The following is a 22,703-nucleotide window of genomic DNA, read 5'->3' on the forward strand; positions in this document are numbered from 1 at the left end:
CGTTTTTCCTCTCTAATGCAGTGACTTTTCATTATGTCTCTAATTTCTTCAACTAATATACTATTGGTATGACTGTCATTTGAAATTCAGCCTATTAAATCAAAAACTGTTTGTAGTTTGCACAGTTTTTTAATGACAATTCTACAAATATAGTCCAAGGCCATTCAAATCAGTATCCAGACGAAAAAAGCTCGAAAACCCAGATTCAAAATACTTTTTAATGAATCACCCAATGTATTAATAAGAATTTGTATCTCGTATATATAAAGAAAAAAATGATTCACGTCGACTGTACTATTTGGTCGTAGCGGCTATTTAAATGCCAGTAGGGAAGTCAGTGAGGCCTATCTGAATATGACTATTTTAGTATTCAATACGCGTAACAGAATTCGATTCTATAAAAACCGTGAAATGTTGAACGCAACTAAGAACGCGATCTTAATAAATTTATATACTACTTTTTTTTTTTTTCGCCAAATGTTTGTCTCTTATTTTATAGTTTTTCTCGTGCCGTTTGTCGACGAAATATCTTTTCGCATTTCAACGTTTCATTAATTATTTCAACTAGTTTTTTAGTCGTTTCTACACTAATCGATTTCTTTTATAATATTTTTGTTTAGGCAACAGACGGATATTATGGATGTCACATTTTTATTTATTTAGTTTACTCTTTGACCACCGAGCGAACAGAGTATAATCCGAGGGGGCTGAATCTGGAGAATAGGGTGCTTGAAGTAGCGATTCAAACTTTCATTCATTAATTTTGGCCACTGCAATAATATTCGCCGTGAGATCAGTGCATTTTTGGTGATTCTGTCAGTCCAGGATAACTCCAGGATCCATCTATAGAGCCACGTCTCAAGTTTTTTGATCATTTGAATCTTCAAGGTCCAAGTTTCCACTTTCTACAGCAGTACTGATCAAACATAACATTCCAAGAATCCTAATCTGACGTGGACATTTAGATTTATGTTTAACAATTACCAACAGCTTTTTTTGCGACCAATACGTCTTAGTACTTCGTCGCTGGTGATTCTGTCAGTCCAGGGTATCTCCAGGATGCATCTATACAGCCACGTCTCAAGTTTTTTGATCATTTGAGTTTTCAAGGTCCAAGTTTCCATCAGTACTGACCAAACATAACATTCCATGAATCTTAATCTGACGTGGACATTTAGATTTATGTTTAACAATTACCAACAGCTTTTTTTGCGACCAATACATCTTAGTACTTCGTCGCTGGTGATTCTGTCAGTCCAGGGTATCTCCAGGATGCATCTATAGAGCCATATCTCAAGATTTTTGATCATTTGAGTTTTCAAGGTCCAAGTTTCCATCAGTACTGACCAAACATAACATTCCATGATTCCTATTCTGACCTGGAGGTTCAGATTTCTGTTTAACAATTATCAACAGCTTTTTTTGCGACCAATACATCTTAGAACTTCGTCGTTGGTGATTCTGTCAGTCCAGGGTATCTCCAGGAAGCGATTAAAGAGCCACATCTCAAGTGTGACCACAAATAACATTCCATGAATACTAATCTGACGTGGACATTTAGATTTATGTTTAACAATTACCAACAGCTTTTTTTGCGACCAATACATCTTAGTACTTCATCGCTGGTGATTCTGTCAGTCCAGGGTATCTCCAGGATGCATCTATAGAGCCATATCTCAAGATTTTTGATCATTTGAGTTTTCAAGGTCCAAGTTTCCATCAGTACTGACCAAACATAACATTCCATGATTCCTATTCTGACCTGGAGGTTCAGATTTCTGTTTAACAATTATCAACAGCTTTTTTTGCGACCAATACATCTTAGAACTTCGTCGTTGGTGATTCTGTCAGTCCAGGGTATCTCCAGGAAGCGATTAAAGAGCCACATCTCAAGTGTGACCACAAATAACATTCCATGAATACTAATCTGACGTGGACATTTAGATTTATGTTTAACAATTACCAACAGCTTTTTTTGCGACCAATACATCTTAGTACTTCATCGCTGGTGATTCTGTCAGTCCAGGGTATCTCCAGGATGCATCTATAGAGCCATATCTCAAGATTTTTGATCATTTGAGTTTTCAAGGTCCAAGTTTCCATCAGTACTGACCAAACATAACATTCCATGAATCCTATTCTGACCTGGAGGTTCAGATTTCTGTTTAACAATTATCAACAGCTTTTTCTGCGACCAATACATCTTAGAACTTCGTCGTTGGTGATTCTGTCAGTCCAGGGTATCTCCAGGAAGCGATTAAAGAGCCACATCTCAAGTGTGACCACAAATAACATTCCATGAATACTAATCTGACGTGGACATTTAGATTTATGTTTAACAATTACCAACAGCTTTTTTTGCGACCAATACGTCTTAGTACTTCGTCGCTGGTGATTCTGTCAGTCCAGGGTATCTCCAGGATGCATCTATAGAGCCATATCTCAAGATTTTTGATCATTTGAGTTTTCAAGGTCCAAGTTTCCATCAGTACTGACCAAACATAACATTCCATGATTCCTATTCTGACCTGGAGGTTCAGATTTCTGTTTAACAATTATCAACAGCTTTTTTTGCGACCAATACATCTTAGAACTTCGTCGTTGGTGATTCTGTCAGTCCAGGGTATCTCCAGGAAGCGATTAAAGAGCCACATCTCAAGTGTGACCACAAATAACATTCCATGAATACTAATCTGACGTGGACATTTAGATTTATGTTTAACAATTACCAACAGCTTTTTTTGCGACCAATACATCTTAGTACTTCGTCGCTGGTGATTCTGTCAGTCCAGGGTATCTCCAGGATGCATCTATAGAGCCATATCTCAAGATTTTTGATCATTTGAGTTTTCAAGGTCCAAGTTTCCATCAGTACTGACCAAACATAACATTCCATGATTCCTATTCTGACCTGGAGGTTCAGATTTCTGTTTAACAATTATCAACAGCTTTTTCTGCGACCAATACATCTTAGAACTTCGTCGTTGGTGATTCTGTCAGTCCAGGGTATCTCCAGGAAGCGATTAAAGAGCCACATCTCAAGTGTGACCACAAATAACATTCCATGAATACTAATCTGACGTGGACATTTAGATTTATGTTTAACAATTACCAACAGCTTTTTTTGCGACCAATACGTCTTAGTACTTCGTCGCTGGTGATTCTGTCAGTCCAGGGTATCTCCAGGATGCATCTATAGAGCCACGTCTCAAGTTTTTAGATCATTTGAGTTTTCAAGGTCCAAGTTTCCATCAGTACTGACCAAACATAACATTCCATGATTCCTAATCTGACCTGGAGGTTCAGCTTTCTGTTTGAGGAATACTTGATAAATGCCTTGATAAAATTTTTTAAGAGATAAAATTTTTGAATCCCGAACGTTTAACACCACCAGAAGTTGTCATGATAAGGAAGGCTAAAAAAATTACCGATTATCTTCTTGTTGGATGGTTGATTTGATTGATCCGAGTGTCTCTTGAAAAGCGGGTCTTTGATGGAGATTTTTTTGTTTTTTCGACAAAAGTCATCTCACCTATTCATGCACAAAGTGTATATTTGGATTATGGATGATCTACAATATTTTTTTTGACTTATGACACTATTTGAGCGGAGGTGCGATTTGTATTGACGGAACCAACGTTTTTAGACCAAAATCTCGTTGTTTCTAAAGAGATTGAGACAACAAATGTATTCACAGTGGCCAAAAACATGGAAAAAATCTTCCTTAAGGCGCCCTTAAGGATGTAGTCCTTGGTTGGAAGTTGCTTTTTTGTAGCGAGAATTGTCAGATGAAAGAATTGATTTCAGAATTGTTTGAACAATCATTTACATGGAAATCAATCAAATCAAAAAAACATTACGAATACTAGTCCATTAAGGAAATATTACGCTCGACATTCGTAATTTTTTTAGGGCTATTTATAAGGGTTGAAGAATTTGAAATTTCATCTCCCGTGTCTATTTCATTTAATTCTATTGGAAAAACCGTTATCTGATATTATTTAACAGCATAAAATGATAGATGCGAAAATTTTGTAAAAACCTATTATGCACCCTTTGCAGACTAGAATATTTTAAATTTTTTTTTATTTTTATAACCAGAGGGTCGAAATGATGAAACTGATTTTTATAGAGAACCCAATCATATTTCACATATGGACCAGGCACAATCGATTACGTTGTATTTTCATGGATTATCGCAGTTTTTTAATGTCTGCTGCCCTAAAAATTTACACCCCTTGTTGTCCCCTCTATCACCACCAAATGCTGTTATGTCGAGTAACGAGAAAAAGGACTGGTAATCACTTATGATCGATGGAATGGACGTTAGAGGGTGGGCTGGTAGCGAAACTTTAAATTTCATCATTTTTATTAAAACGAATTTATAGTCCTTGCCAGGGTTTTCACGTAGGGGACGAAGGGGACAAGACAAGACATTTTTTTTACATAAAATCTCAATTAGAGACTTCATTCAATCGTTCCGATCTTCTAATTTCTAAAATCACCAAGTTTTCGAATTTTTTAACATCAAAATACTGTAGTTGTACCTTTATTGGTCGAAATAATAATTATTGTATCCATTCGAGTACGTTTTTTCGGAAAAAGTCCATTATTTCGACTGTATTTTTATATCTGGTGCAGAATTGTGAATCCAAGATTCATCTATGGTGATATATCGATGAATTACTAAGATTACATTTGAATTTTCAATACGAGCGAACTTTTAATTAGCATTATGCGACTCCCTTCGTCCCATAGTTAGTTCTTTTGGAACGAATTCGAATTGAAAAAGTTGTGAATAAGCAGATTACTGAACAAGTTTACGGAGGAGAATCAAAAAGAAGTGATTAAACTTTTAATTTGCGAAATGAAAAAACGAACGATAGTAGTACGAGGGTCGTTTAAAATCTCCCGATCTCGATCTGAAGATGTCAGCAGTTAATGTAAGTTAGAAAATATATTAGGGCATTAAATATTAATAAATTAGATGAAACAACAAGAAGTTGGTAAAATTCGATTTAGATTTGACAATAGTATAATTAAGAAGAAGAAAAAAATAGTGAGGAAAAACGTTTCTTTATAATGGAGATGAAAAGAGAAAGAAAGAAATTGAACATATATTGATATTAAGAATTATTTTATTAAGGAAATAACGGATACGAAAAAATGATCGTTCCTTTACTGATTTATCTAAAGTTTTGTGAGACTCTGTGGTCATTTTTTTAACTCGAAAGAAAATTTTTGTTAATGCGTTATTCAAGATCCATAATGGTGTAAAACAAAACTATAATGGCCGACGTGTTCTAAAAGAACGTGATGAACTTCGTAGAAGGTTCGAAAGTATTCGACATTCGACAATATGATTTGAATTTTTTCAAATTTTCACTTTTTAGACCTTTTTTTATGCTATTTCTGTTTTTTTTATTTGAATTTTTTCAAATTTTCACTTCTTAGACCTTTTTTTATGCTATTTCTGTTTTTTTATTTGAATTTTTTCAAATTTTCCCTTCTTAGACCTTTTTTTATGCTATTTCTGTTTTTACATTTGAATTTTTTCAAATTTTCACCTCTTAGACCTTTTTTTATGCTATTTCTGTTTTTTTTTATTTGAATTTTTTCAAATTTTCCCTTCTTAGACCTTTTTTTATGCTATTTCTGTTTTTTTCATTTGAATTTTTTCAAATTTTCCCTTCTTAGACCTTTTTTTATGCTATTTCTGTTTTTACATTTGAATTTTTTCAAATTTTCCCTTCTTAGACCTTTTTTTATGCTATTTCTGTTTTTACATTTGAATTTTTTCAAATTTTCACTTCTTAGACCTTTTTTTATGCTATTTCTGTTTTTTACATTTTAATTTTTCAAAATTTTCTTTTCTTAGACTTTTTTTATGCTATTTCTGTTTTTACATTTGAATTTTTCCAAATTTTTCCTTCTTAGACCTTTTTTTATGCTATTTCTGTTTTCACATTTGAATTTTTTAAAATTTTCACTTCTTAGACTTTCTTTATGCTATTTCTGTTTTTTACATTTTAATTTTTTAAAATTTTCACTTCTTAGACCTTTTTTTATGCTATTTCTGTTTTTTTCATTTGAATTTTTTCAAATTTTCCCTTCTTAGACCTTTTTTATGCTATTTCTGTTTTTTACATTTTAATTTTTTAAAATTTTCACTTCTTAGACCTTTTTTTATGCTATTTCTGTTTTTACATTTGAATTTTTTCAAATTTTCACTTCTTAGACCTTTTTTTATGCTATTTCTGTTTTTTTTATTTGAATTTTTTCAAATTTTCCCTTCTTAGACCTTTTTTTATGCTATTTCTGTTTTCACATTTGAATTTTTTCAAATTTTCACTTCTTAGACCTTTTTTTATGCTATTTCTGTTTTTTTATTTGAATTTTTTCAAATTTTCCCTTCTTAGACCTTTTTTTATGCTATTTCTGTTTTTACATTTGAATTTTTTCAAATTTTCACTTCTTAGACCTTTTTTTATGCTATTTCTGTTTTTACATTTGAATTTTTTCAAATTTTCACTTCTTAGACCTTTTTTTATGCTATTTCTGTTTTTTTATTTGAATTTTTTCAAATTTTCCCTTCTTAGACCTTTTTTTATGCTATTTCTGTTTTTACATTTGAATTTTTTCAAATTTTCCCTTCTTAGACCTTTTTTTATGCTATTTCTGTTTTTTTCATTTGAATTTTTTCAAATTTTCCCTTCTTAGACCTTTTTTTATGCTATTTCTGTTTTTACATTTGAATTTTTTCAAATTTTCCCTTCTTAGACCTTTTTTTATGCTATTTCTGTTTTTACATTTGAATTTTTTCAAATTTTCACTTCTTAGACCTTTTTTTATGCTATTTCTGTTTTTTACATTTTAATTTTTCAAAATTTTCTTTTCTTAGACTTTTTTTATGCTATTTCTGTTTTTACATTTGAATTTTTCCAAATTTTTCCTTCTTAGACCTTTTTTTATGCTATTTCTGTTTTCACATTTGAATTTTTTAAAATTTTCACTTCTTAGACTTTTTTTATGCTATTTCTGTTTTTTACATTTTAATTTTTTAAAATTTTCACTTCTTAGACCTTTTTTTATGCTATTTCTGTTTTTTTCATTTGAATTTTTTCAAATTTTCCCTTCTTAGACCTTTTTTATGCTATTTCTGTTTTTTACATTTTAATTTTTTAAAATTTTCACTTCTTAGACCTTTTTTTATGCTATTTCTGTTTTTACATTTGAATTTTTTCAAATTTTCACTTCTTAGACCTTTTTTTATGCTATTTCTGTTTTTTTATTTGAATTTTTTCAAATTTTCCCTTCTTAGACCTTTTTTTATGCTATTTCTGTTTTTACATTTGAATTTTTTCAAATTTTCACTTCTTAGACCTTTTTTTATGCTATTTCTGTTTTTACATTTGAATTTTTTCAAATTTTCCCTTCTTAGACCTTTTTTTATGCTATTTCTGTTTTTACATTTGAATTTTTTCAAATTTTCACTTCTGAGACCTTTTTTTTATGCTATTTCTGTTTTTACATTTGAATTTTTTCAAATTTTCACTTCTTAGACCTTTTTTTATGCTATTTCTGTTTTATTCATTTGAATTTTTTCAAATTTTCACTTCTTAGACCTTTTTTATGCTATTTCTGTTTTTTACATTTTAATTTTTCAAAATTTTCTTTTCTTAGACTTTTTTTATGCTATTTCTGTTTTTACATTTGAATTTTTCCAAATTTTTCCTTCTTAGACCTTTTTTTATGCTATTTCTGTTTTCACATTTGAATTTTTTAAAATTTTCACTTCTTAGACTTTTTTTATGCTATTTCTGTTTTTTACATTTTAATTTTTTAAAATTTTCACTTCTTAGACCTTTTTTTATGCTATTTCTGTTTTTTTCATTCGAATTTTTTCAAATTTTCCCTTCTTAGACCTTTTTTATGCTATTTCTGTTTTTTACATTTTAATTTTTTAAAATTTTCACTTCTTAGACCTTTTTTTATGCTATTTCTGTTTTTACATTTGAATTTTTTCAAATTTTCACTTTTTAGACTTTTTTTTTATGCTATTTCTGTTTTTTTTATTTGAATTTTTTCAAATTTTCACTTCTTAGACCTTTTTTTATGCTATTTCTGTTTTTTTCATTTGAATTTTTTCAAAATTTCCCTTCTTAGACCTTTTTTTATGCTATTTCTGTTTTTACATTTGAATTTTTTCAAATTTTCACTTCTTAGACCTTTTTTTATGCTATTTCTGTTTTTTTCATTTGAATTTTTTCAAATTTTCCCTTCTTAGACCTTTTTTTTATGCTATTTCTGTTTTTTTTTATTTGAATTTTTTCAAATTTTCACTTCTTAGACCTTTTTTTATGCTATTTCTGTTTTTACATTTGAATTTTTTCAAATTTTCACTTCTTAGACCTTTTTTTATGCTATTTCTGTTTTTTTTATTTGAATTTTTTCAAATTTTCCCTTCTTAGACCTTTTTTTATGCTATTTCTGTTTTCACATTTGAATTTTTTCAAATTTTCACTTCTTAGACCTTTTTTTATGCTATTTCTGTTTTTTTATTTGAATTTTTTCAAATTTTCCCTTCTTAGACCTTTTTTTATGCTATTTCTGTTTTTACATTTGAATTTTTTCAAATTTTCACTTCTTAGACCTTTTTTTATGCTATTTCTGTTTTTACATTTGAATTTTTTCAAATTTTCACTTCTTAGACCTTTTTTTATGCTATTTCTGTTTTTTTATTTGAATTTTTTCAAATTTTCCCTTCTTAGACCTTTTTTTATGCTATTTCTGTTTTTACATTTGAATTTTTTCAAATTTTCCCTTCTTAGACCTTTTTTTATGCTATTTCTGTTTTTTTCATTTGAATTTTTTCAAATTTTCCCTTCTTAGACCTTTTTTTATGCTATTTCTGTTTTTACATTTGAATTTTTTCAAATTTTCCCTTCTTAGACCTTTTTTTATGCTATTTCTGTTTTTACATTTGAATTTTTTCAAATTTTCACTTCTTAGACCTTTTTTTATGCTATTTCTGTTTTTTACATTTTAATTTTTCAAAATTTTCTTTTCTTAGACTTTTTTTATGCTATTTCTGTTTTTACATTTGAATTTTTCCAAATTTTTCCTTCTTAGACCTTTTTTTATGCTATTTCTGTTTTCACATTTGAATTTTTTAAAATTTTCACTTCTTAGACTTTTTTTATGCTATTTCTGTTTTTTACATTTTAATTTTTTAAAATTTTCACTTCTTAGACCTTTTTTTATGCTATTTCTGTTTTTTTCATTTGAATTTTTTCAAATTTTCCCTTCTTAGACCTTTTTTATGCTATTTCTGTTTTTTACATTTTAATTTTTTAAAATTTTCACTTCTTAGACCTTTTTTTATGCTATTTCTGTTTTTACATTTGAATTTTTTCAAATTTTCACTTCTTAGACCTTTTTTTATGCTATTTCTGTTTTTTTATTTGAATTTTTTCAAATTTTCCCTTCTTAGACCTTTTTTTATGCTATTTCTGTTTTTACATTTGAATTTTTTCAAATTTTCACTTCTTAGACCTTTTTTTATGCTATTTCTGTTTTTACATTTGAATTTTTTCAAATTTTCCCTTCTTAGACCTTTTTTTATGCTATTTCTGTTTTTACATTTGAATTTTTTCAAATTTTCACTTCTGAGACCTTTTTTTTATGCTATTTCTGTTTTTACATTTGAATTTTTTCAAATTTTCACTTCTTAGACCTTTTTTTATGCTATTTCTGTTTTATTCATTTGAATTTTTTCAAATTTTCACTTCTTAGACCTTTTTTATGCTATTTCTGTTTTTTACATTTTAATTTTTCAAAATTTTCTTTTCTTAGACTTTTTTTATGCTATTTCTGTTTTTACATTTGAATTTTTCCAAATTTTTCCTTCTTAGACCTTTTTTTATGCTATTTCTGTTTTCACATTTGAATTTTTTAAAATTTTCACTTCTTAGACTTTTTTTATGCTATTTCTGTTTTTTACATTTTAATTTTTTAAAATTTTCACTTCTTAGACCTTTTTTTATGCTATTTCTGTTTTTTTCATTCGAATTTTTTCAAATTTTCCCTTCTTAGACCTTTTTTATGCTATTTCTGTTTTTCACATTTTAATTTTTTAAAATTTTCACTTCTTAGACCTTTTTTTATGCTATTTCTGTTTTTACATTTGAATTTTTTCAAATTTTCACTTTTTAGACTTTTTTTTTATGCTATTTCTGTTTTTTTTATTTGAATTTTTTCAAATTTTCACTTCTTAGACCTTTTTTTATGCTATTTCTGTTTTTTTCATTTGAATTTTTTCAAAATTTCCCTTCTTAGACCTTTTTTTATGCTATTTCTGTTTTTACATTTGAATTTTTTCAAATTTTCACTTCTTAGACCTTTTTTTATGCTATTTCTGTTTTTTTCATTTGAATTTTTTCAAATTTTCCCTTCTTAGACCTTTTTTTTATGCTATTTCTGTTTTTTTTTATTTGAATTTTTTCAAATTTTCACTTCTTAGACCTTTTTTTATGCTATTTCTGTTTTTACATTTTAATTTTTTCAAATTTTCACTTCTTAGACTTTTTTTATGCTATTTCTGTTTTTACATTTTAATTTTTTCAAATTTTCACTTCTTAGACTTTTTTTATGCTATTTCTGTTTTTACATTTGAATTTTTCCAAATTTTCACTTCTTAGACCTTTTTTTATGCTATTTCTGTTTTTTTCTTTTGAATTTTTCCAAATTTCTACTTCTTAGACCTTTTTTTATGCTATTTCTGTTTTTACATTTGAATTTTTTCAAATTTTCACTTCTTAGACCTTTTTTTATGCTATTTCTGTTTTATTCATTTGAATTTTTTCAAATTTTCACTTCTTAGACCCATTTTTATATTTACCTCGATAAATAGTCTCGAGTTTGAGTTTATTTTTTATAGAACATTAGTTAAATAATCAGTTAAAAATTAACGTTTTGACTTATTTCTATTTTTGCTTAAGACAGTTTCCTCAAGATATTCCATTATTAATTGTGCTGTAGCTCTTCATTTGAATGCTATTATAGCACAAAAATTAATCAATTTTTATACTTCGTTTTCAAATTTGGACCATCTACGAATAATTAAATTGATGAAAGATTGAAGGACACAAGATTTCTTGTGGTTAAAACCGATTTTCAAGTGGATATTCATGTTGTACGTAATCTATAAACTAATATAATCATATCAAAGTCAATTCATATTTAGATAAACATCGAAATAGATTGAAAGGTCAATCCTCACCTGTTATTTTAAACAGATTTACTATCAGATAATATCTAAAATCGAGACAATAAATATATTTTGAATGTCTAATGATTTTTTCTATATTTGTGTCGAATTTATCGTCTTCCATAAATAAAAATGTGTGTATTATTATGTCGGATAATTCACCAAACGACGACACGTGCTTCTTAACCCTCGGCACGTGACATATTCTTTATTAAAAAGGGTTACCGTACTTAGGGTTTTTAGACGCCTAATGTTTCCTTAGGGTTAAGCCCCGATTCATTCTAATTCTAAACTTACTTCCTCTTTCTTAATCTACTGTAAAATCAGATTAGAGATCGATAAATCGATAAATATATACGTGTTTTAATTAGGACACTCTGTATATTTTCACATTTTTAGATTCATTATTTACCTTTATGAAAAGATTTTGATACGCAAGACTTCGTTAAATATGACTAAATTGATTATTCTAGGAATTATGTCTTAATAACTGTTTGTTGATTACAAAAAAATAGAAAAAATCCTTCTAATACATAAAAAACTCGTTACATCTAAATTTATCGCGATGCGAATTGGAAAATTTGCACGGAAAAGTTGCCATTCATCTCTGAACCTTAATACAAATCTTAGGAAAAATTGGTAAACAAACAATAGTACAAATTCAAAGCAAGAAAACTAATATGAAAAGTCCTTTTTTAATTATCAACGATTATTTTATTTTCATGTAATTTTTAAAATACTCTATGTACGTGATATCCTGAAATCCTGATATCTTCTTGTAAAAATTATACAGCAGGTCCAAATATCGTTCTCTATATATCTCTCTATAATCTTCATAATAGATGACTCCAATGGTTCCTTTTGAATGCCCAATCGAATTTTTGCATCATCAATCTACTCATAACAACATTTTAGTCTTTCTTAGAATATACTCAAGAGCAATGCAAACATTTCAACGCTTTTCTACAACTTCTAGATGCCATGCTTGTGGATTTGTCTCAAAATCGGTTTCAGTTTCAACAACTTCTTCTTCATTTGAGCTTTTTTTTTTTAAATCAGTAGTCATTGAAGGCTTCGGATGTATACCGACTGCAGTCCACTCAGAAGATAATCGTTTTGATTCCGGAGTGAAGTGATTGACACACAACAATGCAAAAAATCTGATTTTGTACTTACATCACCAAAAATTGCTCTAAATCATCGAGTATGAGTAAACGCGGCACCCATTTTGAAAAAATATTTCTCAAGGTCAAATATTCACGCATAATTATGAACACACTATTTCAACTGACGATTATTTATAACCAATTTATGGAGTAACTACTTTAATTGAGCGACCAGAGCATTCAGCATCGTCGGTATCTGTACGAACACGTTTAAATTCAATAAACCAATAACCAATGGTTCTTTTCGATTAAGTAGAGTCCGGATAATACTTTGGAAGCCATTGGTACAGAAAAACAAAAGTAGTTTCACTTAAATGGCTGTCGCTTTTTTCTGACTAATCGAAATGTCCTGAAATTTAACATTTAATCTTTTAAAAGTCGGTACTTCATGAAAGTATGGCAGCGACATCTTTGTGTCAGTCACACGATTCATTGAGTGATCTATATCCAGAAGTGGACGACTGAAGAATAAATTTATTTGTGATCTACATTATAACATATCATTCGTCTTCAATTTCCAATCTGGTAGAACTTTCAGTGTTTCAGCAAATGGTAAACTCCTTTTCCTCATTCACAACATGTCATCTCCTAAGGGTCAGGATCGAACTCCAAGCTATTTATCATCACAACTTCCCTACTCCCATGAAATATCTGCCAATTACTCCAAAAAAATACAATTTATTGAGAAATTTAGAACAGAAATTCCCAAAGAAAAGGGGTGGTTTCAAATTTTGAGGCAGATCGTACAAAAGTGTTTATTTTTGCTTGTGTTTCACACGCCATGATTTTATCTATTGGTTTATGGTGGCATTTCGAGCATTCGCTTCCTAATTTCATCAGATTCACAACAAGACTTTCCGCTCGAATCGATCTCTATTTTCGATTTTTGTGTTTGTAGTAACTGTCCTTTATCTAACCATTTTTAAGTTGGATAAATCCATTTTCCATTACAAGAAACTACCACAGTATTGAAAAAAAAATCATCTATCTCTTATCTATTGACTGTCGGATCTTTTAATGCGATGATAATGAATGCTATGAGCGCGTGTATAATGCGAGGCTTGCTAAATTTTCGAAAAACCGCCACGTCATCTCAAGATTGATGATCTCTTTGAATAGCCTCGTGTTAGACATTGTTGTTGAACAGTAACCCTAATCTGTTAAAGGTAACCGCTTTGTTATGTCGACTTGTCAACCAATGGAAAAACCATATTAACCCCGTATAACGCGTACATATATATATATAACTCTTTTTGAAAAGGTCTAGGCGCACGCCATTTTACGATGGATTACAATTTAAAGTCTTTTGTTGCTGTTTTAAATCGCCCAACAGCTTGGTTTGAATCGATAGGGTTTCGACGAAGGGAACAGAGCCGATTAGACATAAAACATTGGCACTGGTTGACATTAATCAGAATCAATTAGATACGTAGAATGAGAAAATATTGACAAGTATGAAAAAGTAACAAATGATCGTAAGAAAATGAAGATATTAGAAAAAACTTTTGACATATTTGACCAATATACAATATTATAATCAGCGATTATATATATGGATGTTTGTACATCTCTTGGACTGAATTTAATATTTATTTGTAGATCCTAAAAGTACCCCATCTACTACTTTTATGACTTTGACTTTTATCTCTTCCTTTTCTACCTAATTGATCTTCCACTAACATTGACAAGGCTATTTCTTTTCTCCACAAGCGCACTAGCCTTCATGGCTTCCACTAGATGGGTTTCTTCAGCAGCTCTAATCAGAACAGTTGTTTATCTTTCATATTTCAAGATCCTTTTCATTTTAGATATTTCAAGAAATCTGTTTTCTTAGCTTCCAACATGTCTATTTTTTAGTTTTGCACCACTAGAATGTATATTATGATTCTAACCAAAGGTTTTATAGATTTTTCGTTTCTTCTAATGCCAAAAAATGTTTTATTTCTTGAAGATTAAAGTCTTTAATCATGCAAGGTTTCATTCCAAGATATTAGTAGCTAGAGCAATATTCTGAATTTTCATTTTTCCTTTTAAATGGGTGGTTGACAAACTCATTTCTTTTAGCAAAACTGCTGCCTGCTCATTCTTCACGAAGGATTACTGATCGGCTGAATAATCAGTTTGGTGAAAGATGGTTTGGGATACATATTGGACTGCTAGATCCCGAGACTTTATAATAATAGATTTTTGTACGGAAAATGGTAAAAATAAATTGTAAGTATGTACGAAGGTTGCTACTTAAATTTTGAGATATGGCAGCGCTGATATGGAAACGTCAAATTTTACATTGTACCCAAGGTTGTCCAAAATTGGTCTTATACTAGTTCCTGGTCATTGGTTTCATTCGTATACATTCAATATGGAATGAAAATTTTGCTGTAAAAACGATTGTGACATGGATGGATCTATGATTATGAATCAAGACCGAGCTAAATCCGCGAAGCACTTAGAAGCAAATGGCCTCCCGTTTTTTCGGAATAACTGGTCATGTTGTCAGCGTTCCATTAGAGCAACGTAGTACCAGCATTTGGTTGCCAGAAAAAAACAGGAATCCCCACGCATCATATCAAACAAAACGTTTTTGAATAGTGAAAACATCGAATTGGTACTAAATGATTTCTTCTAATTCTTGCGGTAACCCTCGTATATGATTTTTGTTGTTTGTGAATAAGATCCTGTTGTGCGAAAATATACAAACTAACGTCATTATAACGATAAAATTGAATGTCATTAAAAACAGAAACCTTATTATGTAGCATTAACAGAAAGTGGTGGTCGCCGGAGCACAGTTAAAAATTACAAAATTATACATCACGGAGACAAAGAAAGATCCATCTTTCACCATTACCACTTCACTTAGGCTACTTTTTAATTAAAAATTTTCACGCGCTACATCAACCTAATTTTCCGTAATTATTTTTGTAGGTGCCACTAATGTATGGCTCAAAACAAAACCAAAAGAAACGGCACTGACTAAATAATAATACAAATAACACATTTCATATTAAAATCGATTTCTGTATCATTCTTTATTATATTTTCTATAAAATGAAAATAGTATAAATATTATGATTGAAAATATCAAAAATTGACGTTAATCTGATCAAAATCGATTTCAATTGCAAATTTTCTGGAATGCAACCATTTTTTTGGTATTCTACTCATATTTCCTGGAATCTACGTTCTTCCCTGAACTCGGGAGTCGCATCTACTGCTTTTGTCGTCAATATACAAGGTGTCTCAAAAGGAAGTTCACAATTAAAAAAAAGCAATTTTTAGACAAGTAAGAAATATGTTCAATATTAATTATAAAAGTTGTACCACGTTCCAAAACTGAGAGATGAGGTTGAAGAAGGATTAAATTTAATCGATATATACCGTGATTACATAAAATTTCGTCCTAATCTTATTCCACGTAAGCAAATACCGAAATGAACACGTTCGCTGAAATTCCTTTAAAAAATTTCTGAATTTGAAGAATCCAAATTTCCTGGAATGCAACCATTTTTTTGGTATTCTACTCATATTTCCTGGAATCTACGTTCTTCCCTGAACTCGGGAGTCGCATCTACTGCTTTTGTCGTCAATATACAAGGTGTCTCAAAAGGAAGTTCACAATTAAAAAAAAGCAATTTTTAGACAAGTAAGAAATATGTTCAATATTAATTATAAAAGTTGTACCACGTTCCAAAACTGAGAGATGAGGTTGAAGAAGGATTAAATTTAATCGATATATACCGTGATTACATAAAATTTCGTCCTAATCTTATTCCACGTAAGCAAATACCGAAATGAACACGTTCGCTGAAATTCCTTTAAAAAATTTCTGAATTTGAAGAATCCAAATTTCCTGGAATGCAACCATTTTTTTGGTATTCTACTCATAGTTCCTGGAATTTACGTTATTCTTTGAACTTGGAATGGCATCTACTGCTTTTGTCGTCAATATACAAGGTGTCTCAAAAGGAAGATCACAATTAAAAAAAAGCAATTTTTAGACAAGTAAGAAATATGTTCAATATTAATTATAAAAGTTGTACCACGTTCCAAAACTGAGAGATGAGGTTGAAGAAGGATTAAATTTAATCGATATATACCGTGATTACATAAAATTTCGTCCTAATCTTATTCCACGTAAGCAAATACCGAAATGAACACGTTCGCTGAAATTCCTTTAAAAAATTTCTGAATTTGAAGAATCCAAATTTCCTGGAATGCAACCATTTTTTTGGTATTCTACTCATAGTTCCTGGAATTTACGTTATTCTTTGAACTTGGAATGGCATCTACTGCTTTTGTCGTCAATATACAAGGTGTCTCAAAAGGAAGATCACAATTAAAAAAAAAGCAATTTTTAGACAAGTAAGAAATATGTTCAATATTAATTATAAAAGTTGTACCACGTTCCAAAACTGAGAGATGAGGTTGAAGAAGGATTAAATTTAATCGATATATACCGTGATTACATAAAATTTCGTCCTAATCTTATTCCACGTAAGCAAATACCGAAATGAACACGTTCGCTGAAATTCCTTTAAAAAATTTCTGAATTTGAAGAATCCAAATTTCCTGGAATGCAACCATTTTTTTGGTATTCTACTCATAGTTCCTGGAATTTACGTTATTCTTTGAACTTGGAATGGCATCTACTGCTTTTGTCGTCAATATACAAGGTGTCTCAAAAGGAAGATCACAATTAAAAAAAAGCAATTTTTAGACAAGTAAGAAATATGTTCAATATTAATTATAAAAGTTGTACCACGTTCCAAAACTGAGAGATGAGGTTGAAGAAGGATTAAATTTAATCGATATATACCGTGATTACATAAAATTTCGTCCTAATCTTATTCCACGTAAGCAAATACCGAAATGAACACGTTCGCTGAAATTCCTTTAAAAAATTTCTGAATTTGAAGAATCCAAATTTCCTGGAATGCAACCATTTTTTTGGTATTCTACTCATAGTTCCTGGAATTTACGTTATTCTTTGAACTTGGAATGGCATCTACTGCTTTTGTCGTCAATATACAAGGTGTCTCAAAAGGAAGTTCACAATTAAAAAAAAGCAATTTTTAGACAAGTAAGAAATATGTTCAATATTAATTATAAAAGTTGTACCACGTTCCAAAACTGAGAGATGAGGTTGAAGAAGGATTAAATTTAATCGATATATACCGTGATTACATAAAATTTCGTCCTAATCTTATTCCACGTAAGCAAATACCGAAATGAACACGTTCGCTGAAATTCCTTTAAAAAATTTCTGAATTTGAAGAATCCAAATTTCCTGGAATGCAACCATTTTTTTGGTATTCTACTCATATTTCCTGGAATCTACGTTCTTCCCTGAACTCGGGAGTCGCATCTACTGCTTTTGTCGTCAATATACAAGGTGTCTCAAAAGGAAGTTCACAATTAAAAAAAAGCAATTTTTAGACAAGTAAGAAATATGTTCAATATTAATTATAAAAGTTGTACCACGTTCCAAAACTGAGAGATGAGGTTGAAGAAGGATTAAATTTAATCGATATATACCGTGATTACATAAAATTTCGTCCTAATCTTATTCCACGTAAGCAAATACCGAAATGAACACGTTCGCTGAAATTCCTTTAAAAAATTTCTGAATTTGAAGAATCCAAATTTCCTGGAATGCAACCATTTTTTTGGTATTCTACTCATATTTCCTGGAATCTACGTTCTTCCCTGAACTCGGGAGTCGCATCTACTGCTTTTGTCGTCAATATACAAGGTGTCTCAAAAGGAAGTTCACAATTAAAAAAAAGCAATTTTTAGACAAGTAAGAAATATGTTCAATATTAATTATAAAAGTTGTACCACGTTCCAAAACTGAGAGATGAGGTTGAAGAAGGATTAAATTTAATCGATATATACCGTGATTACATAAAATTTCGTCCTAATCTTATTCCACGTAAGCAAATACCGAAATGAACACGTTCGCTGAAATTCCTTTAAAAAATTTCTGAATTTGAAGAATCCAAATTTCCTGGAATGCAACCATTTTTTTGGTATTCTACTCATATTTCCTGGAATCTACGTTCTTCCCTGAACTCGGGAGTCGCATCTACTGCTTTTGTCGTCAATATACAAGGTGTCTCAAAAGGAAGTTCACAATTAAAAAAAAGCAATTTTTAGACAAGTAAGAAATATGTTCAATATTAATTATAAAAGTTGTACCACGTTCCAAAACTGAGAGATGAGGTTGAAGAAGGATTAAATTTAATCGATATATACCGTGATTACATAAAATTTCGTCCTAATCTTATTCCACGTAAGCAAATACCGAAATGAACACGTTCGCTGAAATTCCTTTAAAAAATTTCTGAATTTGAAGAATCCAAATTTCCTGGAATGCAACCATTTTTTTGGTATTCTACTCATAGTTCCTGGAATTTACGTTATTCTTTGAACTTGGAATGGCATCTACTGCTTTTGTCGTCAATATACAAGGTGTCTCAAAAGGAAGATCACAATTAAAAAAAAAGCAATTTTTAGACAAGTAAGAAATATGTTCAATATTAATTATAAAAGTTGTACCACGTTCCAAAACTGAGAGATGAGGTTGAAGAAGGATTAAATTTAATCGATATATACCGTGATTACATAAAATTTCGTCCTAATCTTATTCCACGTAAGCAAATACCGAAATGAACACGTTCGCTGAAATTCCTTTAAAAAATTTCTGAATTTGAAGAATCCAAATTTCCTGGAATGCAACCATTTTTTTGGTATTCTACTCATATTTCCTGGAATCTACGTTCTTCCCTGAACTCGGGAGTCGCATCTACTGCTTTTGTCGTCAATATACAAGGTGTCTCAAAAGGAAGTTCACAATTAAAAAAAAGCAATTTTTAGACAAGTAAGAAATATGTTCAATATTAATTATAAAAGTTGTACCACGTTCCAAAACTGAGAGATGAGGTTGAAGAAGGATTAAATTTAATCGATATATACCGTGATTACATAAAATTTCGGCCTAATCATATTTCAAGTAAACAATTACAGAAATGAAAAGTGCACTGTCCTTATGGTGTGATTACTTTTGCTAAAATCCCGTTGGAAAAATTATAAATTTAAAGAATCCTGGGATCACTTCTTCAGGAGATGATCCGCATCACATCTTGCAGATACTAGAGCAGATGTACAAGAGCTCAAACGACACCGAGGATGGAAATCGTCGACAGTATCAATTAATGATGCAAAACAAATATTTCAAGCCGAAGAAAATGACAATGTACCGATACAAAGTATCAGCACATTTAAAGAAGTTAACAATCAATAAGTAGAAAATTGCGAAAATTAATCCTTTTACTTTCGATATTAATAGTACAAATAATGTTTTGTTGTTGGATTATTCCTAATTACTAGTTCCTAACTAGTTGTTAACCGATAGTTTTTTTTTCCATGAACGTAGAAAAAATATTGTATGTAACTAGCGAAAAAAGTGTTTATAGCACTCGACGTGTTGTCAAACTCGGCTGGTTCACGTCGCGTGCAATTCTGATACTTTTTACTGACATAAATAACTATTAAAATCCGTCATTTACTTACCGTTATGCGAAACAGGCGTAGGAGGTGATTTTTCTAGCCTCGTATTAGGCCGTAGTTCAGCTGCAAACAAAAAAAAAAGCGTTTTTTAGCGTATATTGAAGTTTTTCGGTTTTGTAAGTTGTTCATATTAAATGAGATCGGAATCCCTATGATATTTGCATGTAAAGAAATGGATAAATCTATATTTTACGTGATATCGCATGTGTATGGAGAATATGAAAATCTACGCAAGATGAATATTTGAATAGCTATCATCAAGAAATGCATTCGATATATACCGCAGATTATTTAAATATTCAAAACCAATTACTATGCACGTGTTTTGATCTTTTCAAATATGCTTATTTAATGACGACTTGTCAAAAGAAGAAGAAAATAATCACTTTTATTATTATATTATTTTTCGTCAATAAACATTTAATTATTATAATTAACACGAAAAATTATAAACGTCGTACAAGCCGTTTCCTAGATAATTTGAGGCGTTCCGTACATAAAACTCACTCTGTATTTTTATACATTTTATATTATATGTGTATCTAAAAAAAAATGCCTGAAAGTTTGGGCTCTTAATATTAATATTAAGTCCTCGTGGTAAGGGTGTAAAGCAGTTATGTCAAAGATACGGCCCGCGGGCCGATTACGATCCCTAGGCCGTATCCATAAGGCCCGCAATCGCAATGTGTAACAGAAAGATTAATGTTTTTTAAAACTTCCTCTAGGGATTTTTTAAATACTCGTACTTTAAAATCTTTTTATGTTTATAAGTAATTTCAAGGGCAGCGAGCGCGTGCCTTGACAAGACAGTATCGCCATCTCTTAGTAGAAAGCGGAAATATCCTATTACTTTTGACGATAGAATCTTCCACGCGTTTCGAGTCTAGACCAGAACCTTCATTAACCATATAAAACGAGTGCGTCGGCGCGACTTGAGTCAGTTGAGTCGAGTAATCGAAGCGATACGGCCGGAGAAGGATTTTAATTGTACTGGGAAGTAGTTATTGTGAAGGTATGTGACTGCAGATTTTTTCTCAAGGGGAAATTGCATATTTTCTCATAGAATGGAAAGGTAAATCACTGTGTTTGATTTGCTGTTTGTAATTTGAAAAGTCACTGTGATACGAATAAAATGTTATAAATAATAAAATAATGAACGAAATCTAGTTACACAACTTCTAAACATATATAAATATTTGGTGTTAGGTTTATATTTCTCGTTACTTCTAATGTTAAAGCCAAAAATACCGGTAAAGTGAAATTTACAACTTCTGTTAAAAAAAAAGTCGTAGAGAAGGATATATGCAAAAGCCGAAGCTAAGGGTGAAAAATAATAGCGTAGGGTCAGTTTTCCCACGGGAGCCGTAAGGAGTAAACTATCCAGGACGACTTTAGATGGACATTTCGGCCGCAAAAGCTCCTCTTATGTCTCCACATTTATAAATAAAATACATTAAGGTTTATATGTGTATATAAGATATCAGCATTTCGAACGTTAATATCACAATAAAATGTGAATACAAGAAGTAAACACACCGGAGAAATTAAGGAAATCTTGGTGAAGCTTGTAATTCAAAGAGTGTCGAAACTGAAAACAGATCACAAATTCGTTATTGCAATGTTCAAAATTAATTAATTACAGTTTGAATTGCTACTTCATGCACCCTTTTCGCCAGATTTATACCCCTCGGATTATTTTCTGTTCCCAGACTCGGAGGTCAAAGATTTCCCGATAATGTCTAGTTCATGGCGATTTAGAGGAACTTGAACCAATAAATAAACTTTTTCCTAAAATTTTTATGTTTTCTTGTTGCCAAGCCAGTTACTTCATTTTTTGCTATATACAGAACTGAGCAGAAAAAGTGAAAATTTATCTTTTATTCAGAGCACCCTGTAGATAGTCGGAAATATTTACGTAAACTCAGATATAGCCTAAAAATTTCTCTTATTTAAATATCTTTATAACTCAATTTTGAAAAAACTGGCAGCGTTGTAATTGATCTAGAAGTAACTGAGCTAGAATATAGAGCTGAAACTCTAAAAAAAAATATTAGCAGGAGAAATTATAGAGGCGAAAACAAAGTTTTTAGGAGAGAAATAGATTTTAAAGTTTAGCATCCTTTTAGTTTTTCGTCGTAGAGAAACTAATTAGAAACGGTTATGGTCATTTTTATAAATACCAGGAATCAAAGAAACGTGAGACATCCTTTAGGAATCTAAGCACCTTTTGATAGATTATGAACACCAATATCTGAAATCCTAGAACAATATCAGCATCAAAATAATCGACCATTCACTTTTTTGTGAATTAGAAATATAAGGAAGCCAATGGAAGGTGCTCAGACGCAGGTGGAAGCTCTGTGGACCCAACAAAATAATTTAACTGAAGAGATCCTTCGTTTGGACTTGCTTACTTTCCTAATATGAACCCTGTTGAATAACCTTGGGACATATTTGTGGGATCAGCTGGAGAATGCAACGATTCTTTAAGAGTTAGTACCAGGGATATTGTGTAGAAACTGATAAAATTGGTAGAGACAACCGTGTACGTATGTTATGCTGTTATCTGACCATCGATTATGCTTGAGATATGCTTCCTAGAACTGTTAGAGTACATATGGATCTACTAAGAAGTTTTTAGCAACTCGTTAATGCTATTGAATGTTGTATAGAAAGTTATAAATAAAAACCAGAAGAGA

General features: G+C 30.4%; 1 protein-coding gene across 2 annotated transcripts in view; it reads right to left on the reverse strand.

Annotated features, from left to right (window-relative positions):
• The window catches only part of LOC130447164 (protein nubbin-like), a 53,927-nt gene that overhangs the window by 25,901 nt on the left and 5,323 nt on the right, over positions 1 to 22,703 (reverse strand). For both annotated transcript variants that reach the window (XM_056783857.1, XM_056783856.1), the window contains exon 2: positions 20,008 to 20,067. In XM_056783857.1, coding sequence (XP_056639835.1) covers positions 20,008 to 20,067 — 60 coding nt within the window. The remainder of the gene's footprint in view (positions 1 to 20,007; positions 20,068 to 22,703) is intronic.

This window comes from Diorhabda sublineata, chromosome 7 (assembly GCF_026230105.1).
Source record: "Diorhabda sublineata isolate icDioSubl1.1 chromosome 7, icDioSubl1.1, whole genome shotgun sequence".
In the NCBI taxonomy this organism is placed as follows: domain Eukaryota; kingdom Metazoa; phylum Arthropoda; class Insecta; order Coleoptera; family Chrysomelidae; genus Diorhabda; species Diorhabda sublineata.